At 45.0% G+C, this 25,155-nt stretch overlaps 1 protein-coding gene across 1 annotated transcript in view; it reads left to right on the forward strand.

Annotated features, from left to right (window-relative positions):
* The window catches only part of LOC129386809 (uncharacterized), a 119,453-nt gene extending 98,255 nt beyond the window's left edge, over positions 1-21,198 (forward strand). Inside the window, exon 4 of the mRNA XM_072289729.1 lies at positions 19,376-21,198. Coding sequence (XP_072145830.1) covers positions 19,376-19,653 — 278 coding nt within the window. The 3' untranslated portion in view covers positions 19,654-21,198. The remainder of the gene's footprint in view (positions 1-19,375) is intronic.
* The last annotated feature ends 3,957 nt before the right edge of the window (positions 21,199-25,155 follow it).

A 25,155-nucleotide genomic window follows, 5' to 3' on the forward strand; every position in this document is an offset into this window, starting at 1 on the left:
CTTTATCTCTCACTTTTTGATCTTTCCTGTCTTCTTCTCTCTTCCATTTACTTCCTTTCTCCACAGCGGCTAGGGTTAACCTTGTGTGGCTATCCTACCTTGGGTGCACCATATTTGGTTATAGTGACGGCGTACGACTGGCGTCGTGCAGACTTGTACACAAGCTCTGCCGCGTCCCCTCGTTGGACTCCGTGGTGGGCGGTCGGCGTTGTTGCCGAACATACACATTTTTCTCATGGCAGCGCAAGCCTCTATTCTATAAGATCGGCGTCTGAAAAGATGCCGCACCGAAGCAACGTTCCAGTTTTCTTTTCGGAGCAACGCTCCATCATTTCCCAAATTCTATGTACTGCACAACGAAGACAACGTACCAATGAGAAAGCTCTCTCCATTTCTAGTGGCCAAGTGTCTAAAAGAAAAAATCGGACCTACATGCTGTGTTCCCTTTCCTACGAGGATCAGAGCGCTGCGTGCACTAGCCTCATCGCTGCAAACTGCGCCCGTGTCGTGTGGTTCTTTCTCTGTCTTGTTCTTTTTTGCGCAGTTTTTCTTTGTTCTCATAATGTCATACCAACTAGCCCCTCACCGTACGCTTCTAGACTGCATACAAAGCCTCAAAAATGTCTAGCGGGGACCTCCTCCTAGAACTAAATGACAAAGACCAAGCGCAAAAGCTCACAGAACTTACCAGTATTGGTAACGCAACAGTGACAATTTCACCGCACAGAACATTAAATACAAGCAGGGGTGTAATATCAGAGGAAGATTTTATTGGCTTAAGCGACGAAGAACTGCTGGAAGGTTTCCAGGAACAAAATGTTACCAAAGTCCAAAGAATTGTCATCCGCAGGAACGACCAAGAAATCCCCACAAAACATGTAATACTCACCTTCGGAACAAGTCTAATGCCTACCTCCCTGAATGCAGGTTATGTAAAGCTAAATGTTAGACCATATATCCCGAACCCTAGACGATATTTCAAATGCCAAAGGTTTGGACATGCTTCGCATGCATGTCGAGGACGAACTACTTGCGCTAAATGCAGCTCCAACGATCATCAAACTGACAATTGCACCTCTTCCCCACTTTGTGTTAACTGCAAGGGAGATCACCCAGCTTACTCGCGGTCCTGCCCTTGCTGGAAAAAAGAAAAAGAAGTAATTGCTCTAACTGTCAAAGAAAAAATCTCGTTCTATGAAGCCAGAAAGCGGCTATCGTACCTTCCGCGAAGAAGTTACGCCGATGTGACGCAGATGGGGGCAGTGTCACAGAGGTCTCAGGAGTCCTCCGAGACCACGCATAGTGGTCCCACAGTGACCCCTCCCGCCCCCGTGGTGAAAGCAGCCGGCGCTGCTCCATCCTCTCCAAAGGCCCCGCGGACACCAGTCCCGCAGGGCCCTAAGATCAAGCGAACTCCAAGGCCCGAGATACGTGTCTCGGCGCCAAACTCTCGGTCCTCCAGCGTCTCAGAGAGAGCGATGGAGGTCGAAACAAAAACCCCGGTGTCATCGACACCGAAGGACAAGCGCTCTCTCGAGCGCGCTAAGAGGGACAAAATCCTAATAACGACTCAAAATAAGAAGGCTATAACCTAAGGGTTATAGCTCCGTTGTACCTCCCTTCTTCAGATCCATGTCACCTAACATATTTCTTATCTTCCATTCACTCGTTAATATCATTTCTTACCCTTCAATTTTATAATGGATTTTATGATCCATTGGAATTGTAGAGGTCTCTTACATAACTTAGGTGACATAAAAGACCCGTTATTTAATTTCTCTCCCGTAGCATTATGCTTACAGGAAACAAACCTAGGTGAAAAGCACAAAAACATTTTAAAAGGCTTCACAATTGTACGGCGCGATCGTACTCAGGCGAACCGGCTTTCGGGTGGTGTAGCTATAGTTCTACAGAGCGTCATTGCAGCTAGAGAAGTTGCCATTAATACTCACTTAGAAGCCGTTGCTGTCACGGTTATAGCACATAAAACCATTACCATTTGTTCAAACATTCCACCCCATTCACATTTTACTGTAAGAGATCTAGAGTTAGTTTTAAACCAGCTACCTAAACCTTTTTTAATAGCAGGTGATTTTAACGCTCATAACATATTATGGGGTAGCAAAAGAACTGACACCAGGGGACAAACACTTGAAGATTTTATCGTGACTAACGAAATATGCCTTTTAAACACTGGTGCGGCAACCTACTGCTCCCCAAGCACAGGAGCTATGAGCTGTCTTGATCTGGCGCTGTGCACTCCATCTCTGTTGATCGATTTTAAATGGAGTGTTATTAACAATCCTTATGTTAGTGATCATATGCCCGGCGTTATTAAAAAAGCATCTCCTTTCCCTACATTACCATTAAGATCACCCTGTTGGAAATTTCATCTAGCAGACTGGCCTCTCTTCAGCGAGAAGGCCAGTCTGGATGACATATCAGATGATCAAACAATAGACGAAATGAATGAAAAGATTATTGCCTCCATACTTGCTGCAGCAGAACAGACGATCCCGCAATCCTCCGGCTTTTTAAGGAAAAAACTAAAACCCTGGTGGACGAATGAATGTACACAAACTAAAAAAGCACAAAACAAAGCATGGGGTATCTTTCGGCGATACCCAACACAAGATAACCTCCTGTATTTCAAAAAAGCAAAGGCGAAAGCCAGGTACACGCGTAGGCAAGCCGAAAGACAGTCTTGGCAAAAGTATGTATCCTCCATCAATAGCTCAATAACATCCAAAAGCATGTGGGATCAGGTTCGTAAATTTAGAAGCGAGTACGCTCCTTATACGATCCCCATACTCTCACCTCCAGGTACACAAACGAATTTAAAAGAACAAGCAGACATATTAGGGCAGCATTTCCATAACATATCAAGCTCACTAAACTACTCCACTGAATTTCAAAAGTATAAACAATCAGCAGAAAAACAAAAGCTTCCGACAACAGGAAGTTCCGAGAAACCATATAATGCCCCCTTAACACTATCGGAAATCAACAGAGTACTCACCACTGGAAAAAAAAACAGCGCCAGGTCCGGACGGAATACATTACACAATGCTCGCACACCTATCTTTAAAAGCAGTTAATACATAGCTCCGCTTTTTTAACATAATCTGGGAGAGAGAGGAAAAATGCCAAATGAGTGGAAAAAAGCCATTATAATCCCTTTCTTGAAAGCTGGGAAACATCCTACAACAGCTACCAGCTACCGGCCTATAGCACTAACAAGCTGCCTTGCCAAGTCCTATGAATCCATTATAAACATCAGATTGGCATACGTCCTCGAAACTGAGAACCTGCTCGATAATCATCAATGTGGGTACAAGAAAGGCTGCTCTACAACAGATCATCTAGTTCGGTTAGAACACGAGATACGTGCGGCCTTTCTACACAAGCAATATTGTCTCACAGTTTTCTTTGATCTTGAAAAGGCGTACGACACAACATGGAGGTTCGGTATTTTAAGGGATTTAGCGGACTTAGGGATCCGCGGCAGAATGCTTAATTGTCTAGCTGATTTCATGTCCGATCGAACATTCCAAGTGCGTTTAGGAACGGTGCTGTCCAGCGTATTTATTCAGGAAAACGGAGTACCTCAGGGATGCGTATTGAGCACAACATTGTTTGTGGTGAAAATGAACTCGGTCAATAATGTAATTCCATCTTCTATAATGCATTCACTATATGTGGATGATCTTCAAATTGCATGTCGTGCATCGAGCATGGAAACCTGCGAAAGACAAATTCAAATTACATTAAACAAACTAACGCAGTGGGCATCTGAAAACGGCTTTCGCTTCTCAAGTGAAAAAACGATTAGTGTTGTCTTTACACAAAAAAGAGGCCTACAACCAGATCCCATCCTTAAACTACAGGATGCCACACTACCCGTGAAACAAGAACACAAGTTTCTGGGTGTTCGGCTTGATAAAAAGTTGAACTTTCTCGCACACATCAATAGTATTAAAATCCAAGCGAACAATGCACTTAACGTTCTAAAAATCCTCTCCCGGAAACGGTGGGGCTCTGACCGCAAATGCCTGCTACACATCTACCGCACTTTGTTGCGTAGCATATTAGACTACGGTAGCATTACGTATGGTTCAGCCAGACTTACGTCCGAAGACTTGATCCAGTCCATAACCTAGGACTACGGCTGGCATGCGGTGCTTACAGAACATCACCTATACAGAGCTTACATGTTGAATGTAATGAGCCTCCATTACAGCATCGCAGAGCGCTACTTTTTCCTGCATACTCAGAATCCGATCCTCACCACAACACATATGCTACAACATCGTCACACAGTGCAGCTCACGCTTACATTATACAAATAAACCAAACATGATTAGGCTGCTTATCTTGCGATACGAGGAATACTGTCGGGATTATGACATCCCTCGGGAAGTCCTCCAGGTTGCCAGAAAGCCAGAACGTTTACCCCTGTGGTGTGATTTCATAGCGTTATGTGATTGGACACTAACACATTCAAAGAAAAGAGACACACCACATCAACACATTATACAAGAATTCCGCGCCCTTCAAGACAAGTATATAAACTACATAGAATTTTATACTCATGGCTCTAAAACGAAAAAACACGTGGGTGTAGAGGCCGTAACAGAAAATTGGGAAACAAGTATTCAATTACCTCAGCATGCCTCTGTCTACACAGCCGAAGTGTACGTGATATGGACGGTAGTTCAAAAGATCATTGCTGACAAACTTGAAAACACTGTCATATACACAGATTCATTAAGCGTACTGAAGGCTCTACACATGATATCCCAAAGTGAACCCTTGTTAGGCGATATTTTGAATGCATTAACGTCAAACAAATATGGCAGATCAATTAAGTTTTCCTGGGTACCAAGCCTTGTTGAAATATTGGGTAACGAAGCAGCGGATAGATGCGCATCAATGGCAGCGTACAAAAACATTCAAAATATAGCACTTCCATATAAAGACAGTGTCAATACGACTAGGAAGGCCTTGACGTCAAAATGGCAACGCGATTGGGACACTTGTTTAAGTAACAAGCTTCATCTAATTAAACCTGTAATCGGCGAGTGGAAATCATGCAGTCACCAGCAACGATTCTACGAGGTGATCTTGTGTCGACTTCGCATTGGACACACACATCTGACGCACAAAGTCCTTCTCCAAAAAGAAAACCCGCCAACTTGCGAAAAATGTAGTGAAGCTCTTACAGTCATGCACATCTTAGTAACATGTCCACACATCGATACACTGAGACGGAGGTTTTTACACAGCCTGTATAATTTGCACATTCCATTACACCCTGCTCTATTACTAGAAGATGACCCCCTAGTGCCATTTCCTAACCTCTTCGACTTTTTAGAAAAAAACTGGTTATTTACACCAACAATAATGTAATGCAGGTTTACCTGCCCTAACGTTCCGTTTTATTTTGTCTTGTGACTGGCGCAGCATGGCCTTAGTTGCCTTTGTGCCACTAAACCCAAACTAACTAACTAACTAACTGAACAAGGACACTCCCTCACCAAACAGTAATTAGCCTCTTTGGTGCAGCATTCGGCCGCAACCTCCCTCACATGATATATTCAATTAACGAATGGCCCTCAGTCCCCAGCATCTGCGGAGCACCTGACCAAGGCGGCGGTCAGACTTCTAACGCAGGAGTGGGTGCTAAGAATCTCTGGATCCGGACAGGCTGCCAATGGAAACTGACCCTCGCAACGTTTAACACCCGAACCCTCTCGAGTGAGGCTAGCTTAGCAGGACTCTTCGAGGAACTATCAGGCATTGTTTGGGATATCATCGCCCTTAGTGAAGTGAGAACTGGTGAGGCTTACACATTGCTGAATAACGGCCATGTCCTCTGCTATAGAGGTCTCCCTGATAAGAAGCAATACGTGGTAGGATTCCTAATCCATAAGGACATAGTGGGCAACATTGACGAATTCTACAGCATTACCGAGAGGGTAGCAGCAGTCGTAATCAAACTTAATAAGAGGTATACATTAAAGGTAGTGCACGCCTATGCTCCAACATCCAGTCACGACGATGAGGGAGTAGATCAGTTTTATGAAGATGAATTAGCGGGGAGAAAAGTGCAAACTTGGCATACAGTAGTAATGGGCGATGCAATGCAAAAGTGGGGAAAAATTAGGTGGGTGAACAGGCAATTGGCAAATATGGTTTCGATTCTAAAAAAAGCTAGAGGAGAGATGCTGGTGGAATTCGCAGAAATCAATAAGCTGAGAATAATGAACATCTTTTTGAGGAAGCGTAACAACAGAAAGTGGACCTGGAAAAGCCGTAATCGTGAAACAAGAAATGAAATTGATTTCATACTTTCTGCCGATCCCAGCATAGTGCAGGATGTAGAAGTGATAGGTAGGGTAAAGTGCAGGGATCATAGGCTAGTTAGGGCTAGGATTCACCTCAATTTGAACAGACAAAGAGCAAAATTGATCAAGGAAAGACAGGTCAACTTAGAGGCAGTAAGGTTAAAAGCAGACAAATTTAGGCTGGTGCTTGCAAACAAATATGCAGCCTTAGAACAGCGAGATTACGATGATGACATAGAGATAATGAATGAAACCGTAACGAGGCTGGCTTCAGAGGCAGCAATTGAAGTGAGAGGCAAGGCACCAAGGCAACTAGTAGGCAAGCTTTTCCAAGTAACAAGGGACCTAATAAAGAAACGACAAAGAATGAAAGTGTCCAACTCAAGAGAGAGGATAGAATTCGCGGAACTGTCATAACTGATCAAGGCGAAAATAAGGCATATTCGAAACTATAACATGAGAAAGACTGAAGAAGTCGTAAAAAATGGATAAAACCTGAAATCTGTGACAAGGAAACTTGGAATGGGACAAAGTACAGGGTGTCTATCAAGTTGACATTTCCAAATTCTCTGAGTTTTCCAGGTTTTCCCTGAGTGCCTCTGCGAAATTCCCTGAGTGACACAGAACCTTGTTTTACGTGTAGGCAGGCTGACACTATGTCGCCCGATGCTGTCACTCTCTAGTAAGCATGCTATGAAATGACTTTATCCAGTTTGAATAGTAATTAAGGAGTATCATGTATTTTATATTAAACAAAATCTGTAGCGAGGGGTTAGTAAAATGCACAGCGAATAAAATAACTTTGAAAAAATAGTAAAACTCATTGTAAATCGAGTGCAACATTCTCAAATATGAATAAAATTAGATGCGTACATAAACAAATGTTTTCGAATATCCACTTCAGTCACGAATTACGATCGACTGTCGATACGTATGTGTGAAATATAGGTGGTGCTTGAGACTCCACTGAAAGCAAATGAAGGTGATAGAATGACTCTATGAGCATTTTATGATGAGTCATTATATATACAGAGTAACTAAATATTTGAATATCGTTAAGTCAGTCATGCTACATTTCTTCATAAAAAGGATTAAATCCCCCGCTCGAATGCCGTGCACAAGTTATTCATTAACCCCAAGCATTTCAACAAAGAAAAAAATTATATATTTGAAGGTTGCTATCGACTTGTCCCACATCAAGCGTCAGGTAAAACATGGTAGTGCCTTTACCGAAGCGATACTCTGTAATGATACATATCACTCAAAAGCAAAATGGAAGTAATTTAGGTTAACAGAAATATCAATTTGCCATAAGCTTAATGTTTATGCTCTATTGCTTCCTACCACTGCACAGGAATAGCAAAAATAGGTTGAGTCTACAAATGTGCACGCTGTGACTGAAGGTGATATGAGCTAATTTTATCAATTTATAGTGAGCTCATTGGTATGATGCCCGAACTCTGTCACAAATGAGATTCTCAACAGCTGGCTTGTCAACCTCATTTCTCCTGACATACTCTCAGCCCGCGCGCAACACCTCAGTGTTGCATTTCACTGCTTTAGCGAGTTTATTTCGGTTTGGATGAGGAACACCTGCATTCCAGTGTCAGCCAACACTTTGTTCTTTAATCTCAAGCTCATTGAAAAAAAAACGGCTTCCTTTCCCATTCATTGCTCAATGCATAGGACCTTTCTGTTGTAGTCCTCCTTCTACCGCGCTTTCGCCCCATGGACCATTCGAAGCATCCTCTTCGTCAGCTGCAGTCAACGTCCGATTTTTCGGACTCCCTAAGGGCCGCGAAAACCTGCGTAAAATCGGGCAGCCCGTAAAAATGAATGCATGTCTTTTACCGTCATAAAAGGCTCAAATCGGCACAGGCACATCTGAAAAGGCCTACCATCACGCTTATTATGCATATCGGTGCCCGTACTGTAACAGGAGATGGTGGATGGATGCGTGTATAATTAAGGGATACTGTGTCCCTTGACAATCGCCCCTTCCCACGCTTGTTATGTTTCACCGCGTAACACTCCTGTATCGAGGCAAAGCTGACCTTTAGGAACCGGCTTTATGCAACGCGTCGTACTTTCCGAGCTTCGAAGCCAATGGCGAGGACCACAAAAAAAACAGAGTCAGCGCCACCGCTTACAGCGGCGAATTCTTTCAATGAAAAACGCGGACCGAACGGCAAGAAGCTTAATAATGAACGTTGAAGCAGCTAGGCCTAGCGTTTGCCACGGTGGCCAGGTGATAAAAACGGCGGCAGTGGTGGCTTTGATTAATGCCGTCTCGGACCTGCGGTCACGGCAAAAAGTCCGGAAAATCGGACGGCGACGGGCTTTTGTGTCCGAAACTTCAGACGTTTTTAAATATTGATTCTTTGGGATACGTGATAGTGCCGCAGAGCCGTCGTGCGTCCGTAAAGTCTGCCATTGACTGTAAACTCCTGCAGCCGACAACACGGCGTCAAAAGACGATTCATTACGATCCCTCTCTGTAACGCGAGCCAGCATTACTGTGACTTTCGTTCCCTTTCAATAAAATTACAGCTAATTTTCCCTGATAGAAGCACAAATTTCCTGAGTTTTCCCTGAGTATTTCCAGACTATTCAAAATCTCTGAGAATTCCCGGTTTTCCCGGTTGGTAGACACCCTAAAAGTAAGCTGTATGCACTGAAAGATAAGCAGGGTTATATCATCAGCAATCTCGAAGGTATAATATGAGTAGCGGAAGAATTATATACTGACCTGCACATTACCCAGAGGACTTAGGAGGATTCTATTCGAAACAATAATGAACACTATACAGAAACTCATCCTATCACTAGAGATGAGGTCAGAAGCGCCTTGCAGGGCATGAAACGGGAAAAAGCGGCACGAGAGGATGGAATAACAGTCGATGTAATCAAAGATGGAGGAGACATAATGCTAGGAAAACTGGCGGCTCTCTGTACGAAGTGTCTATCGACTGCAAGGGTCCCAGACAACTGTAAGAATGCAAATATTATACTAATCCACAAAAATGATATGTTAAAGAACTAAATTATAGGCCCATTAGCTTACTCCCAGAATTATATAATATACTTACCAAAATAATCTCCAGTAGAATAAGGGCAACACTAGACTTTAGTCAACCAAGGGAACAGGCCGGCTTCAGGAAGGGATACTCTACAATGAATCACATCCATGTCATCATCAGGTTATCGATAAATCATCAGAGTACAATAAGTCTCTGTATATGACTTTCACAGATTACAAAGCAGCATTTGATTCAGTGGAGATACCAGCAGTCATAGAGGCATTGCGGAATCAAGGAGCACAGACCGCTTAGGTAAATACCTTGGAAAATATCTACAGAGATTCCACAGCCACCTTAATTCTACGCAAGAAAAGTAGGAACATACCTATGAAGTGGCCAGAAAAGGAGGCACAATCTCTCCAATGCTATTCACCTATTGCTTGGAAGAAGTATTCAAGCTACAAACTGGGAAGGTTTAGGAGTAAAGATCGACGACGAATACCTCAGCAACCTTCGGTTTGTCGATGACATTGTTTTATTCAGCGATACTGCGGACAAGTTACAACAAATTATTGATCCTATCATAAGAACCCACCAAACACAGGCACCAAGGACAACATAGAGGAAATTACTTGTGCTTAATAAATGAAATGAAGAAACGATAAATTAATGGAAATGAAAGCGAATGAAAAAACAACTTGCCGAAGGTGGGAACCGAACCCGCAATCTTCGCATTTCGCGTGTGATGCTCTACCAATTGAGCTACCGCGGCGCCGTTTCGCCATCCACTTTCTTGAGTATTTGTTTCCTAGCAGAACCTTGGGAGGTGTTATCCAGCGCCACCACTCAGAGACCTTGGCGGCGGACGTGGAACGTCCTTTCCCCCGCAGGCGTCACGAGAACGTGACCTTTTTGGGTGAAGGCGGCTGGTCAATAAACCCGCATGCTACCTGAAGGCAACAATGTTTCCGGACTCGAGACCCTCGTTATGTAATAAACGATAAGGAAGGGGATGGGGAAACGGCGCCGCGGTAGCTCAAGAGGAGGAGCATCGCACGCGAAATGCGAAGGCTGTGGGTTCGGTCCCCACCTGTGGCAAGTTGTTTTTTCATCCACTTTCATTTCCATTAATTTATCGTTTCTTCATTTCATTTATTAAACACAAGTAATTTCCCGTATGTTGTCCTTGGTGCCAGTGCTTGTTGGCTTCTTATGATATGACTAATAAAAAAATCGGGCGCCTTGGTTAATCCCCATCCTTCTCGTTTAACAAATGATTGAGGACCTTAACAGGGAGAGTGGAAGAGTGGGGTTGAAGATTAATATGCAGAAGACAGAGATAATGATAAATAACCGGGCAAGGGAACAAGAGTTAAAGATCGCAAATCAGCCTCTAGAGTCTTTGATAGAGTACGTTTACCTTGGTCAACTAATCACAGGGAACCCTGACCACGAGAAAGAAATTCGGAGACTAAAAATGGGTTGGATCGCATACGGCAGACATCGTGAGCTAGCTCCTGAACGCAAGCTTACCATTGTCATTGAAAAGGAAAGTGTACAATCAGTGAATTTTACCGGTGCTGACATATGGGGCAGAGACGTGGAGGCTGACAAAGAAGCTTCAGAACAAGTTAAGGACCGCGCAAAGTGCGATGGAACGAAGAATGCCAGGCATAACGTTCAGAGACAGAAAGAGAACGGTTTAGATCAGAGAGCAAACGGGTATAGCTGATATTCTAATTAACATAAAGAGAAAAAATGGAGCTGTGCAGGTAATGTAATGCGCAGGTTACATAGCCGTTGGACCATTAGGGTTACAAAATCGGTACCAAGAGAAAGGAAGCGCAGTGGAGGACGGCAGAAGACTAGGTGGTACGACGAAATGAGGAAATGTGCCGGTGCTAGGTGGAATCGGTTAGCGCAGGACAGGGGTAATTGGAGATCGCGGGGAGAGGCCTTCGTCCTGCAGTGACATAAAATAGGCTTATGATGATGATGATGACGTATTCCCGAACTATGCGGAGAAATGCATTGTCGTCCCAGTTACTTTCTTAACAAAACGTCGTTCTATGCATTAAAGCGCAAATGTAACTGGGCCATAAAATAATTACAACCCTAGGTAATGAAATTTCGTTAATTTCTCCGTTACACATTTCAATTCTTTGTGCAAGTAATGTCCGCCTCTTGGAGTAGACCAGCTCATGAACAGAATTGTGCTATCTCCATAGGCAAGTTTCAAAAATTTTGAAAGTCTTAGCCTAAACACCCGGTATATACATGCAAGCTCGTTTCATTGAGATACTGCAACATACTTAATGTGTTGTCTATAATCCATTGTTCATAGCCTTCTGCTTGATCAGTGTTCAATTTACACCTTTAAGTGCACTTTCGCGAGTTGTCTTTGTCCCAGGGGCACAGGGTATGTCTAAAGTAGATGGCGAGCATCAGATGCAGGAGCACAGCACTGCGGACACTGGACAATGTGTATGTATCGCTGACCCCTGGCGGAAGTGATGGCTGGTCTAAAGGTCACCCTGGCTTGAAGTCTCTCGACAGAGACTTCTTTCGCTCGAGAAAGATTGTGATGAAAGAGAAGTGCTGGAGGTTCAGAAAGATTAAATGTGAACCACAAGGTCGATAATGTTGTGATCATGACCACCTGTAAAGTCACTTGTTCTGCTGCACATGCGTAGATGCAGATGCCATACTTTGTATTGAAACTTCCAATAATGTTTCGTTACCGACTTTAGTACAAATTAAGGTTGGTTAATGCTGATGCCATTTGATCACTAGCAATGCGTGTACTTGCGCCAGCTTAAGCGAAGACTCTTGTGGTTAAGCTTACAAGGGCTGGGAAAGCAATACGTAGAACACAAACACATTGTAAACATTGGGATACCTATTTCAGTACTGGTGTTATGTGTTGAGAAAAAGTATTTTTTGCACTCTATTACTTTTTTACATGATTGTAAATTTGAAGTTTGTGCAATATTACAGTGTAGTTTAGCAGAATGCGTTGTTGGGCAAGATGGTTCATTGTGTTTCGAAAGATTGAATGCGCTTTGTAGACCATCACGAGGAAGAAGACGGAATGCCTCATCACAAGGAAGAAGACGGTTGCGCCTGTCCCTTCCTTGTGATCGTCTACAAAGCGCATCCAATCTTTAAAAATATTACTGTAGCATGAAATCAAGGGCATGAAAACTTACATGATTGGGAAATGGCACAAGACACTGACCACAGTCGAAGTGAAAATTTTACTGTGGTCGTTGCCTTTCTTGTGCTTTTGTAGCGACGTGTAAAGTATGAATACAGCTTTCCAGGATCCTAAACATGGTAAGTAGAGCTAACTATAGCACATGCGAAGCTGAAACAAGCCTGGACATTGAATGTCTACACTGCAGCATCAACAGTGCTTGTCAAGGTAGCTAATATCCGTTAGTGGAGGGAGCATTAGCTGAGCTACCAGCTGGTTTGTAGAGGTCTAGGTCTAGAGTACGGCTTACGAACGATGGCTATTAGCTGTGGCCTTAGCTAGATGAAGCAGGAAGGTGTACCCCTACTAACTAGCTGCATGCTTGCTGGGGTGGTAGGCCCGCTTATTATGCATGACGTACGTTTGACCACAGTTGCTGCATTAATTCCCTTTTTTTCTTTAATTTTCTTGCCATAGTGATCCTGCATCACGCAGTAGCAGCTGATGCCGCGTCTTAATCGTTTTTACTGCGTCGGGAAACCATGTAGGTAAGCTTGTATGCAGTCGGCACGGCGGCACTCGCTGTTGGGAAACTTCAAGAGACGCCCTTCCGCGCAGTGATGCCATTTGACTTACTACAATGAATGCAGGTGATAATTAAATGAGCTGCAACAACACTAAAAAATCAGTAGCAAAGTTGTTCTAAGACCAGCTCGCGCAAACGTATCCCCCTGCGACTATCAGAATGTAATGTGCTACCGTCGCAACAAACTCGCCTGGGACTTGGCTTCTTCGCCGTGCCAAGCACGCCCTCTGTCGATTCAGTGCTACCAGCTCGGCTAGGGATGAACAAAGCAAATAACATTCTCCTCCGTAGTATCTAGGCAAAGACAAATCTCATGGACCGAAAGGACCCCAGCTGATTTCTGTCTCGCAACCACTGCTTCACACACATGCGCAGAAAGAGCTATTAAATCCAGTATTTATGTGCTCGTCAGTGCTAGCGGATTGGTGATGATGAAGTAGTGCCTTTCCTTTGAAATGCGTGGCCGCTACTATAAAGTCCGGGCAATATGAAATAAAAAAAAAGTACAAAAGTGTGTTCCAGGAAGGGTGTCCGACTTCGTGCCCTCAACCCACACCCACATAGCCACGGACCCGTCTCCCCAGGTCCTCCACTGACGCTGCTCATAACCACCTGCTTTGCAGTGTTGCTGCGCTCCACTGTTCAAGGCGTCGCTTAGTTCTGGGCGCTGCTACAGTCTGCATATCACCCCCATATGTATCGAAGCTGAGTGCTACTGCTAGCGCTTTGTCAGACACAGACTCGCCAATCTCGTGGCACTGAAGCACCAGATGCTCGAGTGTTTCATCCGAGTGCCCACAGGAGCGGCACAGCACACATGTCACTGTTAATTGTATCGAACGCACATTGCCATGTCAGAGCGCGCATTGCCCCTGCTCTAGCCTCAAAAGGAGGGCGCTGCTGACGCTATTGTATAGGGGGACAGCTTTGATGGAGCTCTTGTGTGGGCGGTAGAAAGACAGAGTCTCTTTGTGGACTAATGCACGTTAACATGCCGCGTCCTCCACGCCATGGACTCTGTTGCACTGCCTTGGCGTAGGCTCCGGCCGATTCCGCCAGTATGGTGTCTCGTATGAGGCCGTATTTTTGCTCCAAGTTGTATACCCTCCGCGTCCACTGCGTGCGAAGACAGGTTGCCGACAAGTAGTCAAAAACTCCTCGCCCACCTGTCGCAATACATATGCAACAAGCGCTTGTAGAAGGCCAGCTTGCTTCAGGCCTCCCGTACAGCAAAACTAGGCCAACCTTAATCGCACTGGGCACCTCGTTAGCCACAGTTCCGTAGGCGCCGATTAGGGGGAGGGAGGGGGGAGGCTCCGAGCGCGAGCCCCTTCCGGAGTATTCCGAGGGGGGAGGAGCTCCCCCCCCCCACGTCGATGACGCAGCCTACCCACCTATCTAAGATGTCGTTGTCAGAGTTCTGTCAGCCACATCATTTCAGGCTCCTTTTGGCCCTCGACTTTTTCACTTAAAATTTCATTGTCGCTAATAGCTTACTGCATCTTTGTTGGCGCGGACGTGCACAGATTTTAATTCATACTTTGGCTTTATTTCTGTCCTAGGTGCCTAGGGACAGGATTGTTTAGGTACTTTTGAGAGATGATGGCGGCATGTGGCGCGTTCGGGGCGAATCTCCGGCCCACGCTGACCGCTGGTCGTATGATGTCTCCGCGGTGGGTTCAGTTTTTGTTGGCGAAAAGTCTTGCAGTAGTAGTGGTGTGGCATGTCGGCTTTTGGTCTCGCTGAACTCTGGTAGTGTGAGACCCGTATTTCTCAAGTGATGCAGATGATCGAAATATTCAAGTGGCGTAGCCCCTCGGCAATGCAATTTGCGAACCGGCGCTGTGCAGCAGCGTCGCTGTGTTCGCCCTTTTAGGCAGCGCCATCACATCACACATGCACCTTTACCAAAGTTGGTTCTTTATTCTATGCCTTTACTTGATGGGTGTCGTAGGCGGAGGTATTGCACGTGATCATTGCCCCGCCTTCCGTTACGTAAATAATATATTGCTTAAGGTGGTGTTTGTTCACAGCTGTTCACGCGTCGTTTTGAATCGTGTTCAGCGTTTGCGTGCCATGTATGACTTGATGTGATTTACTTTTAATGTGTGTCACCCGCCGTGGTTGCTCAGTGGCGATGGTGTTGGGCTGCTGAGCACGAGGTCGCGGGATCGAATCCCGGCCACGGCGGCCGCATTTCGGGCGAAATGCGAAAACACCCGTGTACTTAGATTTAGGTGCACGTTAAAGAACCCCAGGTGGTCGAAATTTCCGGATTCCTCCACTACGGCGTGCCTCATAATCAGAAAGTGGTTTATTTTATTAGGACTGTCAAACTAATCTTACAGCACAGAAAAACAATGTGAACACCTCAAGAGTTGATTAGCAAGTAATACTGGAAAGAACAAGTCTAGTGGTCAAGGGTGTGGTGAAGTGCTTTAAACACTCAACTGACACACCTTAAGTGCTTAAAAATTTCTAGCATATTGATGCAGGTTGATCAGACTTACTGCGATATTGGTTGCTTTACAATGAAAATAATAGTATTGGATAAGATGATGCAAGGGACTCGTGTGCTGCTTGGTTATGCAAACCGCATTGGTCCCAGAAATACGCAAACAGGGTTCTTGTTTACGCGTGATGCTTGCGTCCACTATTCTAAAGCTCTCTAATGCCAGCAGTATAAAGAGAGACTGTAAATATAGGGCTTTGAACTTCACAACTCCAATTTTGTTTCTTCTATACTCATACAACCTGAACACTACGCTGTCGTGACAGCATCTGTCTAGCTCATTGCCACATTTTGCGACAAAAGCAGTGATCACTCCGAGTTGCCTGTACTAATATAACCCCAAGAATTCTTTAAACAGTTCATTTTTTAAGCACGAAGCGTGTCATGCCCTACTAGACAATTAACCACGCTATAAGCTACTAGAATTAACTTAAAATCAGCAGTCTTCTGAAGTCAGCTTGATTTGCAGCTCCTAAAATTTGCTGTTATTGAATTATGGGAAGGAAAGAACAGCTTAAATAAACATATGTCTGATCAGAAAGTTGTGGCGGTGTGCATCAGGCTAAGGCAGTGAAAGAAAGCCGTTTTGGCATTGGTCTACCTCTCTCCCAAAACCATGCACCGCACCCGAGGCGACTTCACTTGGCTTTGACATCTTCAGATTTCTTTCCTCAGCACAGAATACTCAGTCAAGGTGAGCTCAATGCACATCACCCACATTGGTGATGCAAAGACGTACGGCCAAGAGGATTCCACCTTGACTAAGCAGACACCACAGACCTCAATTAACAAATGACACCAACTATCCCAACTGCCACACCCTCCATTAAAACCAGCAACGGCAACTGGGGCCTTCATCCAGAGTGTCAGTGCGACTCTGTCCCAAGAGGCAGCGACCATTATCCAGTATAACACTTGATGTATGGGTGAAAATGTGCCACATTCAGAAAATCGGGGTTTCAGGCCGGGACCATTTCCGTGATGCACTTGAGTCTGCAGAATGTGAAGGTGCTGAAGACTCGCTAGCAACACTCATCCTTTACAAACTGCAAAGAGAGACATGCGAACTAGGGCTTACTGGGACAACATCCAGCCCTGACAAGCACCTGCTGCAACTTTGGGGTGAGCAAGCCAAGCTGCATACTGCGTACTTAAATTGTGGCTGCACGCAACAAGCCCTGATCAATGTTCTGCACAAGACTGAGCAGGCAAGATGTCATACTAAGAAACTTCCCAGAGACTAGTGGATGGAGCACTGCGTGTCATTTGAATGTATAGGTCTCAGCAAGATGCGACACATTCTCGGCTATAACAGGATGAACCAAATACTGTAATACTATTGAATACACGCTGCTCACTCTTTCGTGCACATCTGAATAATTTGAGTAACAAGCTGCAGATGCTTTCCCCGACCACCTCTCAGTGACTGACCGTCACCAGAGTTGTACTACGCACCTTAATGACCACTTGCCAAGGAAGGAATGGAGAGCCTCTTTACGATGGCAGAACATGTTGTTGAAAAAAACGTACATGGCAAAGATGGAGTCATTTTGCAGATGTTGAGGAATCTTGCCGAAACGAGGAAGCAAGCACTATTCCTTGTAACCAATGAAATCTGGAATATTGGAATTCCCCACAGAGTGAAAACACTTGGCCATGGTGCCACTACCGAAACCAGGCAAGAAACCTGACACCATAGCCAACCTTTGATCAGTCTGACTCACATTGACAGTGTGCAAACTGACTGGAAGAATACGCTTCGCGAGGCTGAACCACCATATGGGAAAGAGAAGACAATATCCACCTGTGCCAGATTTGTTTCTGGCCTAAGGTTGACACGTGCGACAATAGCCTCTTTTTGCATCAAAGCATCGCCAATACCAGCCGCTTTGGAGGCAAAATATATGGGTTCTTAGTTACAGTCGAACCAAGAAGAATGTCGAGCAGTCTGCAACGAGGAGGTACTGGTGGCCTTTCGTGAAGCCTGCCCAGGCATTAGGGTTGCCAGTATTGCCAAAGGCTTTTATGCAACCAAATGTTTGAAATATGAAATTACAGTAAACAGCCAAATAACTTTTAACAACTGCACAGGAGGAAACGCAGGTAAAACCCGGACCAGCAGATTTGGTTGCAGGAGTGATTCGCTGATGAGCTAAGAAGGTGACTTAACAGTTGGTGATAAGGTATACCGAAATGTGCAGTATGTATATGTACTGTAAGGCTGAAACAGATGAATTTTCTCCAAAGCAATATCAAAAGCTCATCTTTTTTTTTTCAGGATGCCACTCATGTGCTTTAGGCAAGTGTGGACAGGATTATATAAAGCTGCATAGGCAAAACTTATACAACTAGATACAGCTGTTAAGCGTAATATTTTTTCTGGGCTAAATTCTTGCTCCTTGAACTCATTCGAGATCATTAACTGTAGCACCAAAGTAGTGGACCACTACCAGAACAAAGGCATGTAGTGTGCCCACCTCAATTCTTGTGCTTATGCCAGTCTTCTTTTTACAGTAATAGCTGCTGTGGGCTAACTCCCCTGGTTGTTCTGATGTCTACTGGTGTTGTCACTGGAATTCCCAAATTTCTTGCTAGAATATTGCAAATAAAGTTCTCATTGTGCTGCGAGGATTCAAACATATGATCAAAAGATTGGCAGTCCACAATTTTACATTTCAGCCACTCTGCTGAAGGTACAGTAGTGGTAAATACTGATCCTGGAGAGCGCAATGAAGCCAACTGGTGCCATGATTGGCTAACACCTGCTCAACGTCTGCGTACTGTATACAGAGCTGGCGCCCACGCCTTTAAGTTCTGACACATTACCTTCCCACTTATAAAGGCAGTCCTACATTCATTTTTCTTCTTACATGTAATGACAGTGATTGGGTGCGTCTGCTTCATTAATCTTCTTCTAGTGCTTGGCTTCTCAGATTTACTGGGTGGTGCTGTTAGTGTCGTTTTCCTCAAGCACAGCACGAGACCTAGCAATGGGTAGCCCAAATATAGATTTCAGAAAACCAAAACAAATTCAGCAGTAAGAAGCTAAAGGGTTGTTTTGGTGGAGACCAGTGGCCAAGTCCGGATATGAAAGAAGAGGAAAAAAGTCAAGTATTTCCACTTCAACACTGGGAGGCACAACTCCCACAAATAAATACGACTCGTACTTATTTTACTTTTCTAAAGGAGATTACTGACTTCCATTGGCAAGTGTTCACTTCAACAAACACTGCATGAAGCAAGCTTCCTGCGCATATTTCACCAACTACTGCATCATTGTTTTGCGTTATGAGTGAAACTGCAATTTTCTTTATGCCACAACTTGCCCAGTTTTGTGTTTTGCAGTAGGATGTTAGCTGTGCTATTAAGGCACTTAGATACTCGTGAATAGTAGTAGAGAAGAAAAAGTAAGAAAGCAGTGGCTTTTTGTGCGTAGACTATGCATACACCTGTCATAGCCATTTCTTCCCTATCTGCTAAACCATTCTAAACAAGAAAGGCTTATACACAATTAGTGCAAAGTCAGACCACAACTAAACGGGAGGTATCCTCGGTAAGCAAAGTATACTTATTTGGTGACATTTTCTGCGGCCCTGCTATTGGGCTTTCCTGTTCAGCTATGCAGGTTCATTAGGAAGTGACGAGACAGATTGACAATTTCATCATTGAAAGACTTAGTGAAACCTTTCTTTGGTTGTTTTTTCTGGGTTTCAGACTCTGCAGACAATGGCGAGACCGTCAAGAGGCTGCAGAATCACGCAATACAGACCCTGAGCCTAATTAGGCGGGTGGCCAGCAAAGGCCGAGGGCTAAAGGAGAAAAATCTAATTAAACTAATACAGGCGTACATATTCAGCCGGGTGAGCTATGCAACGCCATATCTCGATTTGAAAGTGGCGGAAAGAGAAAAGATTGATTCTCTAATGAGAAAATGCGCAAAAGGAGTGCTGGGACTGCCCATGTATACATCAACAGAGAGACTGATGGCTTAGGAGTGCACAACACATGGGCAGAACTGGCGGAAGCGGTGCGAACCTCTCAAATTGAGAGACTTAGCACCACGAGGACAGGAAGAGCCATATTGGCCAAAGTTGGAGTAAATCCGGACAGAGGCCCCACCCAAAAGGTGGAAGTAGATAGGGAAGTGAGAAAAAATCTGATTATCCCCCCCCCCCTGCCAAAAAACATGCACCCGGAACATAGCAATGACAGGAGGCATAAACGAGCCGAAGCATTAAAAATTAGATTCGGTAATATCTCGGAACATGAGGTGGCCTATGTAGACGCGGCGGGAGGTAACAGCAGTTTTACGGTGGCAACGGCCGTCAGCGGCCGGGATATTCCCGTGACCGCTGTCACTCTGCGCGGGCGCAACATAGAAGTTGCCGCGGAAATTGCGATCGCATTAGCTTGCGCTGGAACGGACGCGAAATTTGTGATCAGTGACAGCAAAACTGCCATGCAAAATTTTAGCAAGGGAAGGATCTCGCCCTTAGCGGACAGAACCTAGGCCAGAGAAAGCTATATAGAAAAATTCGAATAATTTGGACTCCGGCGCACGAAGCCGTCCCCGGGAACGAGGCGGCCCACGAGCTGGCTCGAGATCACTACCGCCGAGCCGCTACGGGGCCCCTCGATGACCGAGGGAGCGGAGAGCGCATGCTAAAATATGGGGAGATCATACAGCATTATAGATTAGCTCGTAGACTGGTATCCCCGCCAGATCCAAAATTAAACAACAAACAAGCAGTCGCGTGGCGACGACTACAAACTTATACGTATCCGCACCCGGTTATGGCGAACCACATGTTCCCCGAGGCCAGGAGCGATAGATGTAATCTTTGTGGGGCGAGAGGGACCCTCGACCACATAATATGGGAATGTCCGTACTCTCCCGGAGGCACGCACAAAATAGGTAGTAGAGACACCTGGGAGACCCTGCTGCGCAGCTCGGACTCTGAGCTCCAGCTCCGGCTCGTCCAACTGGCTGAAGAGGCTGCTGGGACCCAAGACCTCCCAGCCTGCATCTGAGGCGGTGGCACTCGCCCCCTGACCTGCGTATCGGGGGGTGGGTAGACCACCTTATCCGTTGGACATTAAAGTTTATTCTATCTCTAGATTGCATTTTCAGCAATGTTTTCCTTGTTTTTGCTTTTGTTTGTTAGTTTATGTGGAGGGCATGTAAACATCTTTTACACCATGTCAAGTATGTGGTGCCATAGAGTACGTATTCTTGGATGAAGTGTTGGCCTTTCATTCTGTACACTATAATGTCTGTTTTCTGTGCCCAAGGCCGTTTTACATTGGAGTGTGAGTGTAGCATTTTGCCAAGTTTTACCTCTGTCACCCAAGCTTCAAAGTTTGCTGCCCACTGCTGGTAGCATACTCGCACGTGACATTTTTTTTCAATAAAAGGAAGTTTGTCACTTATCCTGTGCACTGGTTGTCTTTGTCTTTTTGAATTACAATTTGTTGCCTATTTTTGCTCTTTTGTTGCATTTCAGATTAGGAATGGCTATCATAGTTTACATCATTTAACCATATTGCACACAATATGGATGATATGTACTTGCATTGTATTGCCACCATAAATATAACAAGTAGAAGTTAGTCATTCACAGATAGCGACTTTGCATGGTGGCACAGGGATGGATTGTGGATATAAGGCACCAGCGCTGCTTGTGCAGAATATTGTTCAACTCTAAAAACACTGCTTTCAAACATCACTGTTCCTATGTGCATTTGTATAGCTCCAGTTCTTGTGAACAACACACATCTGGTGGAAGAGTAGCTTGCACCTGCAGTTCGGGCCCATGAATAGCCAAATTTCTGCCCGTTTTCATTTTATTAGCATGTTAGTAAAGGCAGTCGTTTCTATAATGGCCCCTTTGCCAAGTGTAGAAGCTGCTGCAGGGTGTCAGAATCTTGTACACATCTTCAGCTTTGCAGGGTACACAGCATCTGGCACATAGTTTGTCACAGGCCGTGTCTTCGGGGCAAGTTGAGTTGACCCACTTGCAGACGGAGAACCAAGCTTGTTGGATATGAAGTAAACCGGCTGTACACTCAGTGGCCTTCTTCATTTTGTGTGACATATGTGGTTATAGCGACCCTTGTTTTATGCACTTCTTGTCCAGAAGCGGTCTCTTGCTTTTGAAACACTCAGGATAGCTTTCAGCAACCTGGACAGGAATAACACTGAAAAGCCAGCAGATGTTAATCATTGCACTTATCATGCAAAGCTTCGTGCAGTATGATGAGGGCATAAATAAATGAGGGTGTTCCTCAAGGCTTTGTAGCACGTCATGAGTTTGGAGCAACATGATTTACAGCACTTTTTGATCGCATGCTATAGATTCAGCAGGTGTGGCAATGGTTGAAGTGCATCGCAAGGTCAAGAAAATAGATATCTATGAGCAGCACTCTGGTAAAGGAGAGGCTGGGAAAACTAGTGGGAAGCCTGTTGAACATCTGGTTGACCCTGTTGCTGGCTTCATCAGGCAACGCGTGAAACATGAGAAGGAAGTCGTGAACACATCAAAAGGTTTTTGCATATATACACTGTGCTAAGGTTCTCAGGCAGGTCTCTGTCATAACACGTCAAGTCAGCCTGCAGGCTATGTACGACCAACTTATTCCTTCTGTTCGGACAAAGAACTGCTCATTGTAATTGACGAGGATGGAGTGGGCAAAAATCAAAAACAGGAGCTTCATTAATTTGGTTTCACTTGTATCAGCAGTGTTTTGTAAGTGTGCAACACCATACTCCCCAATGCTTTCTTGGGTGACACCAGCAAGGACCAGCTTGAGGCAAGGGGTAATAGACGTCTTTACAAGCTAAAAATGCATGCATACATGCATGGGCAGCACATTGTGTCCGAAAAGTAGGCCCTTCACATGGGCACTGGAGAAGGAACAGATTATTGACAGTGGGCAAAGACAAGCTTCTCACAATCACCCAACACTGTTGCTATGTAATAACCTCTGACACAATCCCTCTGAAAGAGGAAATCATCGTTGTGCATCCATAAAAAGGGCAGACAGGCAAAGCCCCTTCAGTAATGCTGCCAGCTTCAAAAGGCCCACTTCGCACATTTTGAATGCTTCCTTCTAAGACATTGCTGGGTGCTAGCATTCTACTCTCCACAAGTCGTCATTCAGAGAACTGTTCGCATGGTGGCAATATAATTAAGAAGCAATTGCAACAAACCTCTTCCTAGTTGGTCTGGAGGCTAACGGTGCTCATGGAGCGACACCATGAGACAAGCAAAGTGACTGGATGCCTCTAAGCCCTTGTTCGTTTATCACATTGTTCTGTTAGTAACAACCATGAGACCTCAAAACCAACAAGCTCAAGTTCGGCACTCGCGTGGTTACTGTGCAGGGTCTATAATAAAAATCATAAAACATAAAACTCAAGGGAAAGGATAAAGCACCATTCAACACTTAGTATTGCTGCAGCCCACCCCTGTTCTTAATTTTGTCTGGTCGTGCTATATTTTATTTTACTATAGATAGGCATGAACTTCTGTGCACAGCTTACTGCAGAGAGCATAGGTTATGTTCCCAAGCTCAATCAGTGTCTTATTTTTATTCACACTATGTGCTGGCTCAAAGAGGCTTGAAACACTTTAATGGAAGCTTCTAGTAGAAAAGGTGCCTGGAAAAAAAATGCTGTGTTGCAACTGCCTTGGCAACATCTTGTCCCCCTAAATAAAAATTGTGCTTCCATATCAACTTCAGCCCGCCAGTTTAGACTAAAGTACCAGTGGACTTATGAACAACGAATCAATTCTCAAAGAGTATGTGCAGTCCATCCAAAAGCATGGGCATGAATCCGCATTTTGGTCTTGCATTGAAGGTGAATAATGCGTTCCATAATGGTGAATGCGTTTTAGTAAGCTTCCCTGCAATATGAATTTGTAATGTACAAAGCATTGTCGAAGCTTACCTCGAGCAAAGATGCACAATTGAAAATAATGAGCCCAGTGTAAACCTATGTGCACTTCCACTCTTAGTATGGTTCACCGCACGAAGATATTTCCACCCCTGTATTGTGGTGCAGCAAGCCACAAAATGAACGTTGCATAATTGGGCTTTTTAAGATTACCTTTCTCGCAATACACCGATGTTTCGCGGTGAAGCTTAAGCAATGTACTGCGGTGAAGCGTACTAAAAGTAGCAAGGGGCCACTGTCACTGGACATAAGAGTTCTTTAATTATACACTCGTGCACCCGCCGCCTCTCAGGTCGCTTAAGTGAACATACTATGCTGGGTGACAGCGCCCTCCCCCTCACTTTTAGTATGCTTCACCGCGTACCTACAGTGTACTGCGGCAAAGAAGCAATGAATAAGCAAATGGTTTTTACAACAGTACAGAAATAAACGCGCACCATGCATCAGTCTACCACATGGAAGAGCGTCGCAACAAAAGGCAGCTGATTCACACGGGCTGTGTAGCCCACTTATCAGCCGTAAAGGGTATTATGGGTAAATCAAAATTTCCAACACACAGAAATATGCTTATACGTTTATGTTCGTACTCCTTGCGTAATAAGACTGCCAGAAGTTCCACAATAGAAAGTAAATTACAACACACAAACGCAAAGAACACAGACATATGCCTCGTTTTCAACTCGGTCGTCATGCAAATGACATATAGCACGGAAAAACGTGAACATGCTGTGTGTTAGCATCGTAAACTTCATACTAGCCAAGGAGCACACCACAATCCCGCGACAGCCGCTAGTGAGGCCAAAACGGGAGCACGTCTGTTAACGCGTCAATGAAGCACCTAAGCCACTCTGCTCCTCCACCACCCCTGCTGCACGGCTGCACCACTCGTTTCAAGCACAGCACACCAAACACACATTCAGCGTTGAACAGTGGGCGGTCGACGCAGTCGCATTTACATGACTTGTAGCGGGCAGCACATCCCTCGATGTCCGTTAAGCAAAATCGGACACGGCGACGCCACATCGCGGTTCGTAGAACTTGGCTGCGGAGGCGTTAGGCCACTTCGACATTTCAATTGTCACCACCGCCGGGTTCTCAAGGAAGCACGGGTCACACAACGCAGATTCTGTATTGCCAGAGCTCACCGACGCCAAAGCCGCACTGCCGCACCACCGCTGATCACGGCTTTCCGCCAAGTAACACAGAACCTACAACTAACACTCAAGCCGCAAGCACAATCACAACAGCAATGTTGAACAACGCGCGGCCAGAGAACGATGACGCTGAGGACGAACACGCCACGGCGTCGCTCGGCGCCACTGTCGTTCCTTCTCAAAAATCCCTAAACGATCCTGTCCTTAGGTACCTAGGATCAGGTCACGTGAGGGATTTTTGTACGTCATTTGTACGACATTTTAGACGCACGCATTTCGCAGGGAGACCCAAAACGACTAGACGCTCAACGAGGTCAGAGTGAGGCATGCTATCGTAGGCCTCCTGTACGTCCAGCTCACAGAAGATCGAGGACCCGTCTTCC

The sequence above is a fragment of the Dermacentor andersoni genome, chromosome 8, assembly GCF_023375885.2.
Source record: "Dermacentor andersoni chromosome 8, qqDerAnde1_hic_scaffold, whole genome shotgun sequence".
NCBI lineage: Eukaryota > Metazoa > Arthropoda > Arachnida > Ixodida > Ixodidae > Dermacentor > Dermacentor andersoni.